Source organism: Pteropus vampyrus, unplaced genomic scaffold (assembly GCF_000151845.1).
Source record: "Pteropus vampyrus isolate Shadow unplaced genomic scaffold, Pvam_2.0 Scaffold160, whole genome shotgun sequence".
Taxonomy (NCBI): Eukaryota; Metazoa; Chordata; class Mammalia; order Chiroptera; family Pteropodidae; genus Pteropus; species Pteropus vampyrus.
Genome location: NW_011888941.1, coordinates 3,079,950 through 3,097,109, shown reverse-complemented (window position 1 = coordinate 3,097,109; position 17,160 = coordinate 3,079,950). Strand labels below are relative to the sequence as shown.

Here is a 17,160-nt window from a genome sequence, read left to right as displayed (position 1 = left end):
GTGTTGGGGGTGGTGTTGGTGATGACAAGCCCTGGAGTGCCAGGAGGGGCGGGGGAGTCCCTGCGCTTCATCCGTCTAACCTCCACCCGGCGTCAACTTTGTGCTGCTCCCGTTAGATGGCGCCCAAGACTTTCTAACCACTTGTGAAAGTGTGCCTGGCCCGGAACAAAAAGAACCTCGGATGTGAGTGTGAGTGTGTGTGACTGTGAGGGCGCGGCGTCGCCCTGGCACCACGCGTGGCCCCGTCACGGGTCGGCCTGGCCCCGGCGGGGACGCGATCCCGGGCCGTCCTCCGCACGGCCAGCCCAGAGCACTGGGCTTTGCCCTCCCTCTTCCAATTTTTGCTCGCGCCAGGGGCCCTGGCCGCGCTCCCTGGGGAGAAGGCGGGCGCTGGCTGCGGCCTGGGAAAGCCGACTCCGGCTGCCGGTGACCGCCAGGCCTCCGAGCGCGGGAGGGAAGGCCTCGAGGACGCGCCGAGGCGAGAACTCGGGCGCAGACAGGAGCCTCGATAACGCGCCATTGCAGTCCCTTTTTACTCCCTGACTTGCCCCCACAAACAGGGCTCACTGTTTAAAAGAAGGGGGCAGGTGCAGATGCGGTTGTTTCAACCGTTCAAATGAAACTGTTGTTCAGGGTAAGATTTACTAAACGTAGGGCGTGCGTGGGTTCCAACAACGCGGGGCCAACTTTCTTGCTGCCCCCAGTGCCGGTGGAGCCTGGGGACATCAGACAGCCTTCATTTTTAAAACAAAAAAGTCTCTGGGGACCCTAGGGCGTAAGATCCGAGAGCTGGTTCGAAAATTAGTTTCGGGATCAGGGAGCGAGTTTTCTCTCCGCCAAGTTCATCGCTCCTTCCACATCCTCCAAGAAAGGAGAGACTTGACGCTACGGTAATCCCGTCCCCTAGACCTCTCCTTAATGTCAGTCCGAGCGAGCACTGAGCGGAGAGGGGCTGCATCTCTCCAACCTTGGGAACACGCAGGAGCAGAGACCTTCCTTTGTGCGTCCCCTTGGCTGTGAACTTTCCCGCGCGGTAGGTTCTCCTTTAAGAAAGTAGCGATCTCCATGAATATTTAATATTGAGCGCGGCCAGCCGGACGGGCGGAGGGGAGCCCACCGGCCTGGTCCCCGCGCGTCGCAGCTCCGACTCAGAGCAAGCGCAGCGACAACCGGCAGGCCAGGAAGAGAACCGAGGGCCGGCAAGGCTGGGGCCCGGGCGGCGAGGCGGGCTCTGGGAGAGCGGCCTTGGCGGTCATTCCCATACGAAAGCTGAAGTCGGGGCTGGCCGGAGGATTTCTCGCCCCTACCAACCTCCCCCTATCCCCGGTTTTCTATTAGAAGCGGGCTCGGGAGCTCAAAGCCCGAAGTGTGTGCTCTTGGCTTTGATGGTATTGATAAAAGGTGGTTTCAAATGGTGCCGGGACCGAGGCCAGTTTCCTGTCTGTGTGTGGAGTGGAAGGACCGCGCCGGGGTGAGTCCAAGAGCGCGCGGAGCGGTTAGGAGAAGCAGGGAACGGGGAGAAGGAGGGCGAAGGCAGGAGGTGCAGAGCACACTAGCAGAGGGAGTCTCGGGTAGGTTCTGCAAAGCGGAGCCACGGTGAAACGCAGACCCGAGCACAGAAAAGTGTGTGTGTGTTGGGGTGGGGGGCGATCAGGGAAGAGAGGTCACACAGCCCAGAGCCCCAGCGGCGGCTGGTGGGAAGGTCTGGCCCGCCCGGCGGTATCACTCTACAGAGACCTAGGGAAACTTTCTCACGCGCCCCTGACCCTCTTCCTGCGAAGGAATAAAGTGAACTTGCTCAGATACTCGATTCCACTAGCGATTCAGTTTTTTCTGCTTTCGCACTGACTTTCTCTTCGGCTTTCCGTGTGAATAGCGCCATGTGTCCTCAATTCGATAGTATATATATATATATAAAAAATCCTAGGTACGTTATGATCCCATCTGGATAAATTAAAACCCAGATCTGTAATGTTTATTCTTAGATAGTTTACAAAAAGCAGGAAAAAATGTGTGAGACACATGTCTGCAAATATAACAAAAGTACTTCCCCTTCTGCTTGAAAAAGTTGCCTGCAAATGGCTTCCCTTGACTGATTCTGAACCACCTGTACTCCCCCCTAAAACTAAATCAGGTCGTGAATAAAGCAACAATCAGATCAAGCAATTAAATACCAATTATGACTATTAATGACTATTACTAATGATTGGAGTTGAGGACTCCAGCACTACTTAAAGTAATCAAGCTGTTTTAAAATTCTTCTGCCCAAGATTTTTACAGCACTCCACCCAATACAGGAGGCAAGAAGATAGGCATGATGTTTTCAAAGAGTTCTCCATAGGTATCCCATGGTCAGTGTTGAATTTATTTCTTTCAGTAAAGTTTATTGCTACTTCTGGTAAATAACGGAGTCTACATTGCTGGCGTGTCAAGTATGCAAAGTGTAATTGATGATGGTGGTTATAATGTATTTGGTTTGGATGTAGGATTGGGGTGGGAAAGTTCATTCTCTCTCCAAGTACTTGCGTAATGCTGAAAACCTGGGAGATTTTAAGGAAGTGCTTTAAATCTTCAGATGGGGTACGGATATCAAGACAGCTGGGACGTGAGGAAGCGAGGGACGGTCAACTCAGAGAGCCAGGAAGAAATAGGAACTTGGTCTATGCTTTAAAATTTCTTTTTGCTCGTGGGTTGAAATGGTGTTGGCCATTGGCTGTGCGATTGTTTGAAAAGAAAAGGTTAGTGAGTATAGTCCTTTGGTGTAAAGGCTACTGTGGCTGGATTTATTTATTAGTGAAGCTGGTTCACCACCCCGCCCTGCCTCTTTATTGAAACCCCTTCTTATCCTAAATAGAAATCCATGGTAGGTTCTGGGATGGGAGGAGGAGGCCTTGGGGGAGGGAGGGAATAAATTGCTTTGGGGAGTCCATAGCAAGAGGAGAGGAGAGGGCCGCTTGCAGGCTCTCTTGTTAGCCACCGTGAAGCACGCAGGCTAAAGGACCAGGCAGTTGGAGGTGTCAGCACCTAATCTCGGTGTCGAGCACATCTGCTCATTGCCCCATAGTTCGTTCCTTCATACTGGCCTGTCTGGACGCTTGGTGAGTTGGGGCAATGAATTTCTAGTCTATCCTGTTGGGGACATCTCCCCAGCACCTCAGCCCCTGGGTAGAAGCCTGCAGCAGCAGCACACATCTGGTTCTGATGTATTTACCAAGCTGGAATGAAAATGCTCGGGCTGTATGGCAGAAACCTGAGCTGCTTGTGACAAGCAAACTTCTCTGCTAAGCAGCGTAAAAGTTTGGATAGTTTCAGAGTGCTGGGTGGCCCTTCTGCTTGATGTGAAGCACATGATCCCCCTCTCCATTCTATTTTGTTAGAGTTAATTGCTCCACAGTGAGGGCATCTCACACCTCAGCCAAGGAATACAGCACAGAAGGAATCCTCCACAGGTAACAGGATGGCACAGGTAACATGGTATCCTTACCTGAAAAACCTCACCTGACTGAAACAGGTCTGGGGTATTCTCCTTCAGTGGCTCCCTGGGTACAAGGCTCTCGTACCTGGCCCAGGCTATTAGCAACCTGGGTAAGACTCTAAGTCATGACTGCACAGCTACTACGGCTTCTTTGAGTGGGCAGAGGACCCCAGAGGCAGATCTGAACAGGACAGCTTCATATGTCAGCAGCAAATTCCCTGCCATCCCTAAGAACCCAGAGGTGCCACGAGAACAAGTTCCCTGTGAACTCTGAGAACCCCATGAAAGAGGGGGAAGAGGCTGGCACACAGCTCTGGTGACTCCCAGCAGTTTGGGCCCTGCCTACCTCTAAGCCGGGCAGAGGGGCAGGGCTTGGGAGCAGGGCTAAGAAAACCTGATGTTCCCTTTCCTTGGGTCAGTGGCAGGCAAGCCTGGGACAGCAAATACCTGTGTTGAGGGGCAGGGTGAGGGTGGAGCTGGCCCAGGGCTCCTCTCTGACTGTCCTTGGGTAGTTCTCAGGCTCTGAGCTGAAAGACCAGAGCTCTCTCTAAGTGTTTGTGTGAATCTTGGGAGGCGGCCTAGGGCAGAACACCAGACGCCATTTGGTCCCTCAGACCTGCCACCACTGCCACTCCTTATCTTACTGAGGCCTACATTGCCTAGGTCTGAGAGGACTGGCTTTCTCAGAATACCTGGTAGAGGTGGGACAGCCTGGTGAGAGTTGGAGGCCAGGTTCTCGCATTTACAACTTGTTTGGAAATTGACATGTAAAGAAAGACAGTACCAGTGGCCCAGATAGGGCCTCCATGGTGTCCGAAAACCTTTAGCCTCTTGTTGAACTCCTGAGAGCTCCCTCCCCACCCCAAGTAGCCCCTACGCATTGTTCGAGGTGTCAGGTAATCTGGGAGAAAGAGTTTGATCTGTCTCTTGCACCCAAGTAAATACAAATGAATTTTGTTTCTTGAAAAAGAAACGTATGGCTTTAAACTTTTCCCAGCCAGAGTCCAACTAATTTTGTCAAGGTCTCTTGTCGGCAACCGCAACCCACCCCCACCTCTTTTTCGTTTCTTCTTTGTGGCTTTAGTTCGCTTTTTAGGTGGGTTAATAAACTGTTATTCGTGTCAACAAGCAGTCTTGTCCCCACTCTCACCCCATCTCCCTGGATGCAATTGCAGTTGGAAATCACACATACAAAAACTCCTTTTAAAACTTTCTGCTAGTCTTCCTGACTAGAAGAGTTGACAAGACATAGACACATTAAGTTGCATAAAATACAGTGGACTGATCAGCCAAAATGCATCTCATTTGCACTTGTATGTAGCTAGGGGTAGGCGCTTGTGTCACTCAAGGGCTCCAGCCCTCTCTGCCATGCTGGGATGACTGGCTGGAATTTCCGAGCAGGCCCCACCCGAAGGGTCCATTTGTGAGGTCGCAGTCCCAGCACGGCCCAGCCCAGGCCAGCTGGGGTGGGGAGAGTTGGGGAGGGATCTGCAGGCCTGGCCTGAGGGCTTGAGCTAGCTTTGGCAGACTGTCTGCTCTGGGCAGTTAGGGGGACCTGGAGAGCCTGGCAGCTGGACGTGTGCAGCAACTCTGAGGGCCTTCCCCTGGGCTGAATTAAATAAAAGGGACACTGTGAAGTAGAGGGGTCATCACTGACCAGATTTCGCACCCACTTCTACCCCTCTCCCAAAGTTTTGTTCACTTCACCCAGTTTGTCACCAGTGGAGGGATACCTCTGTCTGATGAAATCTTCTACCTACTCCTAGTTCTGAACGCAGACCCTGAGCTTTTTGCTTCTGGCAGGTCTGCACTGAGCCCCACTCCTGGGCCCCGAGTTCCCAGAGGAATGCCTCTCCCACCAACTCAGAGAGGTACCTGGGGGCTGCACCAGAGCCTTCAGGACCATAAGTGGACAATTAGGGCAAAGTTATGGGTCCTTATGGCGTTCCTCCCACCCCACCCAATCACCCTCCTGCCTCGGTCTCAACTCTTCCCATCCTCAGGTGCTGGGGTGCCAATTCCTACTCACCAGCTGGAGGCCTCGCTGCACTCAGACGCTGAGTCACTGCCAGTGTTCCCTGGCGGCAGGGTAGAGGGGCCAGGGGAACTGGGGTTCTCAAAGAGCCTCAGCAGAAGCAGAGGAAATGCCCATCTAATCACCATGAGCTCCACAACAGCACATCCTGGGGACATCCTTTCCAGTGTCCTGCTTGCTTTCCTTGCAAAGGCATTGGTGACTTACCCCTGCTAACCCCAGGAGCTCCTGCTTCTCCGGCCCACTTCCTCTCGCCCAGCAGGGAGTCTCATGGCCTGCTTCTGGGCCTGCATTGTCAGACCAGATTGCAGCCCATGACCTTCCCCGGCCAACCAAGGGGGAGATATGCTGCCCAACAAGACCACCGCCTCAGTGAGCGGCGGCCTGGGGAATAGCCACCGACAAGGCCATGCGGACCCAGGCGCAGCCACTCACCCATGCTCTCTGCCTGCAGGAGCGCAGGGCCAAGGCTGCACGAGGCCCTGAGGCTGGTGAGGCCTGGGGGCGAGCCTGCACCATTGACAGGCGGGGCACGTCTGCAGCGCCCGGGAGGAACAGTCAATGGACTATGTTCCGGGATTCTGGGGACCCGCCTGTAAGGTGTGATCCTTTAAAGATCGTTGGTACTACTTTTGCATGAATCCTTTGTTACAGCTTTGTCAGCCTGCATGCCTTCAGCAGCTCCCCCTTCTGGGACTCCCCAAGTCCCGGTTCCTCCCCTACTCGCCACTGCGGAGAGGGTCTGGCACAGGGGATCTGCTAAATCAACTGGCTCTCTCCAGCTCCCCTCCTGCAAAATGCTTGTTCCTTGGTTACCATCTTCCCGTTGTGCTTGGGGCAAATGAACAGGGTTTGCACTGCCGTTTGTTGCCTTTGGGGTGAAGTTCTCTAGGAAGAAAAGGCTTTCTGAATGTGACCTCGGGCTGCTGGAGAGGCCCATTCCTGCTGCTGGTGAATGCGTAGCTCCCTGGACACCGGCAGGGGTTACTGGGGTGGGCACAGCAGGGCACAGGGGTAGGGGATAACCTGCCCTCCCACAGTAAGGATTTGAGGATTCTGACAGAAAAAACAAGGTGAGGATAACACAGCTGTGAACTCGCTTGGCTGCTACTGGATACAGGGCAACCAGGTCCCACTGTCTGCGGGTAGATAGTCACCCACCTCCTCCATTTGGTATGACTCCTCTGAAGCCAAAGTACAGCCCTAGGCAATATGTTTAAAGGAAGATGCTCTGGCACACAGGAGGGCAAATAGTGACCGTTTCCATGCACATAAGCTGACATGCATCCTCATATATGGGTGCACATTTCTCCACAGTTTTTTCTATTTAATTTGTTTTCATTCCATCTTTCTAGGCCTTTCTGCCTGCGCATAGTCATTTGGAGAAAAATCAAGTGTAAGCACCTCCCTGCAGAAGGCTCTGTATGTTATGTAACACACACGGGGAGTCCTCAAGTTACCATTTTGCTCCAAAATCAGCCAGCAGAAGGTTTTCTGGCTGGGTTGGGGTGGGGGTGAGAGTGTCAGGGTGATGCAAATAGATTTGAAAGCTTTATTCTCTGGGGGCTTTTATTTCCCTCCTTGAAGCCCCAGTTCAAGGCCCAGGAACAAAGGGGGTAGGTAAGTGATCCATCTTTTAGTCTCCCCTCACTCATACCCCCTAACCTGCAGGCCCTCCTCTTTGATAAATTGGGGAAAGCCTGTGGGATCAGGTACATATGTAAATACTGCTGACCTCAGCAGCCCCTCTTCACTGAAAAGCAGAAAGCTCATTTTAGGTGCAGGCTGCTCAGTACATTTGAGTATCTACCACTTCCACTCCCCTAGACGGCACTGGACTCCAGGTTACTTGTTTAGCATCCCTCTCTTGTTAAAAACATCCAGGACAACTATCAAACAGTTCTCCAGAGAGCTAAAGACATTTCTCAGGCTAGAAACATTTTTAAAGCCCTATTTGGAAGAAATTGGCAAGAAGTACAAAGTATAATCAGTAGGATTGCCTAAGCAAGTTTGAAAGATTTCTCCCCAAAAGATGTTAATTAAACATAGTTTGTAAATGTTATTTTGTTCACTAATAGGGTTTTCCCTATTACAACCTACAGATTCTCAAGACTAAGCTAGTAAGATATCTCTTTTCATTTTGTTAGTTTCTGGGTGATACTATACTTTCTGATTAGACCTATTTAATTTATTTTTTAAAACTCTGCTGGAGAGTTTTCAACCTTAGAAGTTTAAATGAAAATTAGACTCTCCCTTGGAGACTCTTCCAGGGTTGAAGTGGAACAAACCTGCCTGGCCCCCACTCCCACCTCCAAGTAGCCCTGTCTGAGCTTGGGTAGCGTGACGGTGGCAGGTTTTGGCACCTTTTATTTTAGTGCTGGCGCAAGGCGAGCTCTTTGAAATGAATATCTATTCTATTTCAGTGTGCAATGTTCCAGCCGACTAAATGGGTTTGCCTTCCGCCGAGAGGCAGTCCTGGAGGACAGAACTAATGCGTGATCTCCCAGGATGCTCTTCATCAGAACATCCCTTGTCCTTTTGTTTTGTATTAAAAAGATGTTTTGGCTTTCCTCTCGGTGTCCTTCCCGTTATTTTGTAGCTACCGCAATGAAACATGGACAGCAATTGCCATTCTTTTAGTCCTTTGCAAACATGTCTCGTACTGGAAATTCACAGAGTCCCAGATATACCTCAGGTGTGTACTGTGCTTCTGAATTTTACTCACAACCCAACTCAGCGGGTCACCTAGAGAGTCACACTTGGTTCTGCCTTCCCCTGACAGCTCTCTCCCAAACACCGCCCCTCTCCCGGCTTGTAAGGAGATGTGAATTAACTTAGAGAAAGCTTTTTGAATTAAAAAAGACCGAACTCAGGTTCTCCAGGTAAGTGATACTGGATTATACTGGTGACTAGGAAGTTAAGCGCTATCATCTCCCTTGGTATAACTCTTCTTAGAAAGAAGGGAGGGCAGCAGGCGCATTTCCACAGACATTTCTAAAACAATGGCAACTAAGAGTTTTACAGATAAAAATTCCGGTATAATTCCAGCCAGCTAAGTTATTTAAATTTGAGTTTTGTTCCATGTACACACACATGCACACATGCACACACATAACACACACCAACTAGGGGTAGATTATCAGTACATTTCCACTGGCCAACCCTGGCAACAGCAACCACCACCAACAGACTTATTCTGGGGAGTAAAAAGTTAAAAAAAAAAAAACAAAAAACCTCTCCATATCTTGTAAATGGTTATTTTATATTATTTAACATCCCCACAGACAAGAATTGGCCAGATACCCTTGCTCCTTTTTCTAGAAACAGGTAAACTGACCATTCTCCTTCCCTTCCCCAAGTCCTGGCTATTTTTAAAAGCTAAAATTTCTTTCCAAAGGGAGGGAAAGGAACGAATTCCATTAATGAATTACGTACGTGGAATGTGGCTTGTCTAGGGCAATTATGTTTGTAAATAAATGGCTTCCTGTTTATTATGTGTGTTTTACTAAAAAACGAAATTGAATGCCTCTGGAGCACTTAATACAGCAAATATTCACCTTATGGTTTGATTTCCACTGGGTTTTTGTTTGTTTTGTTTTGGTACTCACTAGAAAGAAATCGGGTTAAATGGAGTCAGTTGGGAAATTCATCATCCTTCGGCACCCAGGCTCACCTGGGGACGAGTCACCTCTAAAGTTCTCAGGTATGCCAAAGTATGAGGGAAGGGGGCAGGCTCTAGGGCAATGTCACTGGACTCAATCTGGGGAGTTTCAGTTTTGCCCCTGGATATTTCCAAAGCTGACCACTGCCTCCTTTGCAGCTTCAACAGTGAAGCTGGCGTTGGATTTTGGCGCCGAGACTGGGCACCGACCTGCCGCCTGGCACCCCGGCCTTCTCTGCCGCTTGCGCTCGCCCACCGCCGGCTCAGCATCGCCGCGTCCCTGGGCCTGCAGTTCCTGGGCAGGTGACCGTGACGTGGCCGGGCACTGGCAGCCACCCCAGTGTTCGTGGGGCGCTGGGGTTTTCCAGCCGCGAGAAGCGGAGGCGCGCGGCCCGGACGCCTCGGGCTCGCCAAGATCCCCATCCCGAGCGCAGTGCGCAGGGCCTGACGCTGAAACTTCACAGAGCCCCCGGCCGCCTTCTGCCCTAACCCCGGCTTCGCAGGCCAGCCCCCGAGCCCCTGTCCCGGCGCGTTCCCAAACAATGAGACCCACCCGCGCTCGAGGCCAGTCCTCGCTGACCCTCCGCTTTCCGCTTTCCCACATTTGGGCTGCAGCAAACGGTCGAACACTTATTCTGAGCCAAGGCGCCCCTTCTCTACGTGGCACCCTGCGGGAGAGACCCAAAGTGTCCCCTTTCTGGAAATCCCAGGCTCTGGTCTCCGAGGTGGGCTCTGGTCTTTGAAGCCTCAGCGAGTCCAGCTCTGTCTTGACTTTCCCTCCAGGACTCGGGGCCACCGGGAGGCTCAAGGAGAGCCGAGCCGCAGGCCCTGAACCCAACGCCTCTGAGCTCACGGTCCGCAGAGGGGGAGGCGGCGACTGAGTTCCTTGGGAGAGGGGGCTGGACTCCAGAATGCAAAATCTGCCAACTTGGGGCAGGGGTCGACGGGCATTTCTGCCTTTACTTCCCACATGCGTGCAAAAAGTGAGTGCCAGGACCTCTGGAACCTGAGCCCACCGGAACACAGCAACTCCCCCGACCTTCCAAGGAAACTTTTGCAACTTTCTTTTCTGCCCGTCCCCAGTTTTATAGGTTTTCTCCAGACACCGGCCTCGTCGATTGCTCTGCCAACTGCCCTTTAGTGTCTAGGGCCCCCAAAGCCTAAGTGTTTCTAGAATTATAATAATAATTGTTATTAGGCTGGGGACGGAGAGCAGGATCAGAGGACAGTGGACTGAGGGGGAAGAGAAGAAATGTTGATGAAAAAGGATATTTCCACCTGTGTTTAAAAAAGTTTCATTTGACAATTATCAATAACTCCGATAGACAACTCCATTAAAAAAAAAAAAAAGATTTACTACTGCTCTTGAAAAGCCGTTATTTTTTACAGTGCTTTTAGGAAGATAGATGAACAAAACATCGCGTTTCAAGCCATTTTGATCTGTAATTAAATGGCAGGATCGGTTTGTATTCTCCTACGGCTTTTACAGAAGTTGCAGTGATCCAAAGTCGGGTTGCTGTGTCAGAGTGGCATTTTTATTAATGAGAATACAAAAAGCTTGCATATTCGTAGCCCTGCTTGAATTTAGTTGCTAAGCAACCGCTGTATGGTAATTCATCCGCGAAATTTAAATCTTTGAGAAAGGATCGTGCGTTTTGCTGAATGGTCGTCAGGAGGAAAACAACTTGTGGGACTGGCCAGCTGTTGCCGGGCCTGGCCGAGCAGAGATCCGGCCAAACCACCGCGCGGGCCACCGCCCCACCTCACCGCCGGCCATACCCTGTGTCCCTGGAGAGAAGCTGGGCTTCTGGCAGCGGAAGCCCCAGGTCCCCAGCACCACCCTCCTCAGCTCTGCTGAGCCGGTTCCACTTGAGACAGGCCCTGCACCTGAGCAAGCCCTCTGCGTCCCTAGGGCTTGAAAGACCAGGCTGCTACTTTCTGCAGCCCCCTCCCCGTCACTGGCACCCGCTGGCACCCACAGGCCCGGATACACACACACACACACACACACACACACACACACACACACACACACACACCCGTGTCACCTCAAGAAGGCCGGTTGTCCAGACCCCTCTGAGGTCACTTCCAGAGCCGGCTCTTCCTCGAGGAAGACCTGGCTCATAAAGAACTCAGCCCACAGACCTCCAGAAGGCCAGGCGGCTGCCTCTGGCCGGCAGTGACATCATAGGCTCCTGCTCCCCACGCTTGCGCCTACATTTTAAGATACAGGAACAAACACGGATGTGAAATCAAGAATGAAAGAGAGAGTAATCTAATTAATAGGCCATGAGCCGAGCTAACAAAATCAAAGAATCTGATTACACAAGTACCCCCTCTTGCTATCTCCGCTGCCCCCAAACCTCATCCATCTCTTCCAGCCTTCACACGGTTTCCTTTCCTAGACTGGGAAGTTCAGGAGGCAAACCCAGAGACCTCTGATTTCCTTATTGAAATCAAGATCAAGCCCGTGGTGGGGATCTGCGGCTGGAGTTTACTTGGGTGACCTTCAGGCCCTCAGACCAGCTACCTGAGGAACTGAGACCAACAGAACTTGGGACTGCTGGGGAGGTGGCCCCCACACTTCTTACATGTATCACTCTTACAAACAACACCTGTACTGATCGCTTATGCTGTCAGTAACCGGACTAGAGAAAGAGGTTCTTCACTCACAGCCATTGTAAGAGGACTATTTAAAAAAACAAAAAAAAAAACAACGACAAAAACATAACACTTTTTTTTCTCCATCACCTTGTTTCTGGGTCACTGATAACCTCAAAGTCTTAACTCTCTTTAAACACCCTTCCCCAGCATAGATGTCTGAGCACACCAAGGTATTAGGTTTTATCACTGAAACAGCATCTGTTCTAATCGGTCCAGTCAGCCACGTGCATTTCATGAAAGAATACTTTAATTTCTATCCTTCTGCCTTGAAAAAAACCAGGTCCACCTCCTAAATAATTAATTTCAAGCCCGCATCCAGTGCCAATACTTGTTGCATCCATTTTAGAGTTTGATTAATTATCCTGGAACTTGGGCAAACTAAACTCCATGTGGAATGTTTCTTCCTTCAATTTAGTTCTGAAAGCTACACATTATTGATGGATCTTACTCTATTTACATACAAATTGGTGCAAATATGCCCATCTCTTAAAATGCATTTTGTATAAATATATAAAAGTGTCATTTTTGATTTAGCTTGAAGAGGTTGATCATTTATTACAAAAATAAACGAATAAATACAACAGTATATTGTTGCTTCCAACAGGATAAATACTTTACAAATATATAATTTAAAAAACAAATTTAATTGTTAAAATTATTTAAAATATTACACTTATCGATAAAACTATCAATAGTATATACTGCATTTAATATTAGAACCAATTATTCTGTGAATGTTGAAAAGCATTCATACAAAACAGATTATGAGCATGGTAATGAGCAAACACTGAAGGCTACAGGGAAGCAGAGGGACTCTCTAAGATCAATAATGAACAATTCTGTTTTGGAACAAAGAAGTAGTCCTTGGCTAAGTACTTTAAAAAAAGAAAAAAGAAAAGGCAGAGCAACAACAGCAAAGTGACTATTTTAAATACACCTTGAATGATTTATCGCCCAGACCTGCAGGGGAAGATGGTTGGGTGAATGAGATGACTGAGGCTTGGACAACAGATCAGGAGCCACAGGGGACTGCAAACTATAAATGGGCCTAGCTTGGGATTAGCCAGATTGATGGAACAGAACTTTGTCACTTTCCTTTGGGTTGGTACTGGAGGAGGGGGTGAATTGAAATGGGTGGAAACAAATGGGCACTTTATGAAGCACAAGACACTTGCTCTGCAAAGGAACACAATGACCAAATTCATTAAAAAGATCTGGTGATATATAACAATATTTTCATTATTTATGTGTTGTAACAATATCAGCCTTAGCACAAAACCTCTGTCATATCTGCTCTTTTGTTTTTCAACCATGAATTTCATTTTGTAAATACATTCAAAGGGCTGATTTTCAAAAATATGGAGTGCAAGCACTAGCTCACTTTTAAAAATGAAAAATAATGAAATGAAAAGGTCTTGCTTGCCCAGCTTCTCCAATTAAAAGTTACTCTGATGCTCCTTAATCGGGGCTTCTTCCGAAGTAATCAGCAAAGGTTGCTTTTTAATAGTGTGAAATCTAACGGTAGTTCTTTTCTCCTCGGCCAAACCAAGTAAGCAAATAGCTCCTAAAATTTTAAATAGACTCATTCTCTGTCTAATCAACCTCTACCATCCTGGTGGGAAAAACAGGTCTTCATCTCACGTGCCAGTAGTATCCACCGTATAAAAACAACCACACCCAGTCCTCAGCTTTCCAATTAAGGCCTTCTTTGCTTGCCCCTGTAGATCCTCAAAAATTATGAAGTTTGTCCCCACACCCCCACTCCAGGTTGTAAATTTGCTGGGCAGAGTGATTACAATAGCAAGAGAAATAGGGAAACAAGAAAGCCAAGAAAAGTAAATTGTGGTTTCTTGTTTTCATTTTTTCTTCTCTCTGTTTAATAAATATGGCCTTTTTCAGATTTCACAAATCAAAATGATTGTGATTTTTACTACGATTTGGTGTTTAAAATAATGCAACCCAATACATGGCCATCTGGCTGGGCTTGATTTATGAAAGTGACACAGGGTCTGTCTGGAAGAAATAACTGTTCCTTGTTGCTCTCACAGTTTTCCGGGTTTTTTAACCCCTGCATCGATATCATAGGGAGAGGAAGTGGAGATGAGAGAAGAAGGCAAAACATGAGTGACAGCTAAATGAGATCAGGGGGAAAATTAATCTATAAAATCACTGCTTTATCACCCCCAAATACTTTTTTTTTTTTAAGTACAATATGAAAGGGCTCAACTGAGCAGAGCCTTTTGCGTCTTTAGTACTCACAACCTGAGGCATCATCCTTTCATTTCCCCTCATGGTAAATATTGATACATTAACTTGATAAATGTGACCGCTCTGCAGTATGTACCTAAGGAGTGATCCAAAAAGCTAAAACCCCCAGCACCAGTAAAGAAGATATAAGATCACATTGGGGAACGACGGAAACACAGAACTGCAGAATCTTGTGTCTGAGCTGGTAATCACAGAGGGGAATGCAGTGTGGACCACATTCCTTGCATTACAGGAGAAACAAACAAAACAAAAGACCCCAGCTTAATAATTTAAACGTAATTACATATAGTCATTAATGGGAAGTAATTGATATAAAATATTTTACAGACTTATAAGCTATTCTTCACAACTATTAGTCTTCAGAAAAAGAGGAAAGAGGCACAGCAATATGGTGGGGGACGGCAGGAAAAAGACAGACTAAACTTTTGAGGGGGCCCTGTATTAACCATTAATAATCAGTTGGCACATTTTTACTGGTGACGTAGTCCAATCTTCTGAGAAAGGCGATAAAGGACACAGGTATCTCCAAGAAAAGGACTGGTATTTTGACCATTTCCCCTAAAAACACTAAAAACACCCACTAAAATTAAGGGAGAGAAAAAAATATTGTGAAATTTACAGTTTACCAAGGAGTGACTACTAAGTTAAGGTATTAGCGTTTTGTCACATCTATCTTTCACTCTAGATTTCCAAATGTACCTTAGGTGGAGCAGGCTCCACTTCACTTCCTCAGTGCTATCACTGAAGGACTTGCATTAGTAAAAAAATATTTTCTAAAGAACTCTTTTCTTCCCACACAGTGTTTATGCATCAGACACAGACTATTTCATTCTAACAAATTTATTTTCTCGATCAGCTCTTACGGAATCACTACTCAAATTAAATTACAATCAAATGATCACATCAAAAGATACCCTTATTACCTAACAACTGTCCATATTTTCATTTCATTTTGATTTGTGCTCGTCTGAAAAAAACACGTAATACAAGATCTGGGGAAAAATAAATTACCGTTTTGCAGCAGTTCATAAGTATTCTGAATAAAATATTAAAAGAAGTCATTTAATGAAAATATAAAGCAAATATTTTTAGATCAACAACGGATCTAACAATTCTATATTGCCGTCTTTTGAAAAGTCTGTTTATTAAAACCTACCAAAAACACTGCTTGGAAATGGCAGTATTATATAATCACATCCACAGCACCCATTCAATCAAAGTTGGCAACGGATTGAGGAGCGAAGTCCAAGAAGTGCAGCGGCTGGTGCTCAGTCTTTCTAAATCCCTTTATCTGAGTCAGTCCAGAAATAAAAAATAAAAAATATTAATAAAAAAAATATTAGCAGTGGAATCTTTAGGCATCGCCCACCCGAGGGGCAGCCGTTGCAGCCGGGGTTGGTGGCTGGGCCTTGCTCCGTGCCCAGTCCACTCGCCCGCGTCCTGCTGGGCATGGCCTCTCCCACTCCTCGGCGGATGGGCGATGTCCCCTTCCCCTCGCTCATCCCCCTGCTTTTTCGTGATACTTTTATTTCCAAGGTTATTTGGAGGAAACGTATTCTTTTTCTTTTGGCTTTGCTCTTCAGTTTGTTAATTTCAGAAGCTGTGAATATTGTTTTTGCTGGAGACTGTACCTTTTTTCTCCTTCCCATTTCATAATCAGTTTGTCCCCAAATGACTTCAATATGGCCAAAAAGAACAGGGTCCCGGAGCACAGAGTCATCCCTGATTAAACCCGGTGCCTCTGCTTTCTTTCAGGTTGCTTCCAGGAAAGAAAGTTCCCGTGGGTCACTCAGGCAGCCCTTTGGAGGGAGGGGTGCGTTTTTTAAGAGAGAAGAGGCAAGTGCTAGGTGCCGTCCACCTCCGCCTTGTAGGACTTCTCAGGGTGGGAAAGACCTCCTGAGTGCAGTTTTGGTGCGCTAGGAATCTTCACCCTTCTTTAAAAGCAAAAACAAGAACAAAAACGAAACACCACCACAGCATAAACGAGATCTCACGATCGCCCCCTTTTTCTCTTCCGGTTTTGTTTGTTATATATGTATTTAAAACCGTCTGGGTATTTATTATGCTTGTTTGTTTGTTTTGCCCCTCCTTCCTTGGACTTCAAAAAATGTCTCCTCGGTCCGTCTCTCTCTCTTTTTTCTTCCAAGGGCAGGCATACCTGTCTTTGGGTTGAGGGGAGGGCGGCGGGCGGGCCCGGGGTGGCCCTGGTGCGGGGTCGGCATGGCGACGGGGACAGTGGCGGTGGTGACAGCGGCTGCGGAGGCGGCGGCCTTTGTGTTGCTGTGGTCCTGCCCGTCACTGCACACTCGTCTGCAGCCCGTGGTGCGGCGGCGGCGTGTCGGCGCTCACGGCGCCCACCTGCGAGTACACGTCGTCCGGCGTCTGCTGTTGGATCCCCGGCGGCGTCATGCGCTTCTCCTTCTGGCGCCGGTTGCAAAACCAGACCCGCACCACTTCCTTCTCGAGCTGCAGGCTGTCCGCTAGGTTGGTGATCTCCTGCGCCGAGGGCTTGGGGCACTTGAGGAAGTGGCTCTCGAGCGCGCCCTTGACGCTCACCTCGATGGAGGTCCGCTTCTTGCGCTTGCGGCCCTGCGCCGCGATCTTGTCGATGCTCGTGGGGCTGCCGGTGCTCGAGTCCGCCTCCTCCAGCCACTTGTTCAGTAGTGGCTTGAGCTTGCACATGTTCTTGAAGCTGAGCTGCAGGGCCTCGAAGCGACAGATGGTGGTCTGCGAGAACACGTTGCCGTACAGCGTGCCTAGGGCCAGCCCCACGTCGGCCTGTGTGAAGCCCAGCTTGATGCGCCGCTGCTTGAACTGCTTGGCGAATTGCTCCAGATCGTCCGACGTCGGCGTGTCCTCATCCGAGTGTGGGTCGTGGCTGTTGAGTCCGGGCCCCGCACCGCCGCCGCCGTGGTGCGGGGGTCCCTGCGCGTGGTGCGGATGCGGCGGATGCGCGTGCGCGTGGTGGTGGTGGTGGTGGTGGTGCTCGGCCAGCTCGGGCGTGTCCCCGCGTACCAGCCCTGGGTGCACCAGGCTCTGGGCGCCACCGCCCGCGCC

At 49.1% G+C, this 17,160-nt stretch overlaps 3 protein-coding genes across 22 annotated transcripts; 2 read left to right on the top strand and 1 right to left on the bottom strand.

Annotated features, from left to right (window-relative positions):
• The first annotated feature begins 380 nt into the window (after positions 1 to 380).
• On the top strand, positions 381 to 8,081 carry LOC105298734. Of its 20 annotated transcripts, XR_002782748.1 has the most exons (7): positions 1,040 to 1,471; positions 2,271 to 2,351; positions 2,576 to 2,738; positions 3,378 to 3,449; positions 5,965 to 6,110; positions 6,866 to 6,906; positions 7,934 to 8,081. XR_002782748.1 is itself a non-coding variant. In XM_023536595.1 (6 exons), the coding sequence occupies exons 3-6, from the start codon at positions 2,530 to 2,532 to the stop codon at positions 8,007 to 8,009; spliced, it is 498 nt and encodes a 165-aa protein (XP_023392363.1). In that variant the 5' UTR covers positions 381 to 634; positions 1,339 to 1,471; positions 2,271 to 2,529; the 3' UTR covers positions 8,010 to 8,081. The 20 variants fall into 20 exon arrangements, 6 of the variants coding, with proteins under 6 accessions (XP_023392363.1, XP_023392366.1, XP_023392364.1 ...); XM_023536595.1 differs by lacking the exon at positions 6,866 to 6,906 and adding an exon at positions 381 to 634 and having other exon boundaries at positions 1,339 to 1,471; positions 2,271 to 2,738; positions 5,965 to 6,105; XR_896468.2 differs by lacking the exons at positions 2,271 to 2,351; positions 2,576 to 2,738 and adding an exon at positions 390 to 1,033 and having other exon boundaries at positions 1,339 to 1,471.
• A 668-nt stretch (positions 8,082 to 8,749) lies between these two features.
• On the top strand, positions 8,750 to 9,914 carry LOC111745658. The gene is made up of 2 exons (XM_023536607.1): positions 8,750 to 9,213; positions 9,331 to 9,914. The coding sequence occupies exons 1-2, from the start codon at positions 9,138 to 9,140 to the stop codon at positions 9,912 to 9,914; spliced, it is 660 nt and encodes a 219-aa protein (XP_023392375.1). The 5' UTR covers positions 8,750 to 9,137.
• Positions 9,915 to 14,927: 5,013 nt separating this feature from the next.
• On the bottom strand, positions 14,928 to 17,160 carry POU3F3 (POU class 3 homeobox 3; the record flags this gene model as incomplete). The annotated part of the gene is made up of 1 exon (XM_011370153.2): positions 14,928 to 17,160. A coding segment is annotated over one exon (762 nt), but the record flags the coding sequence as incomplete, so codon positions are not given.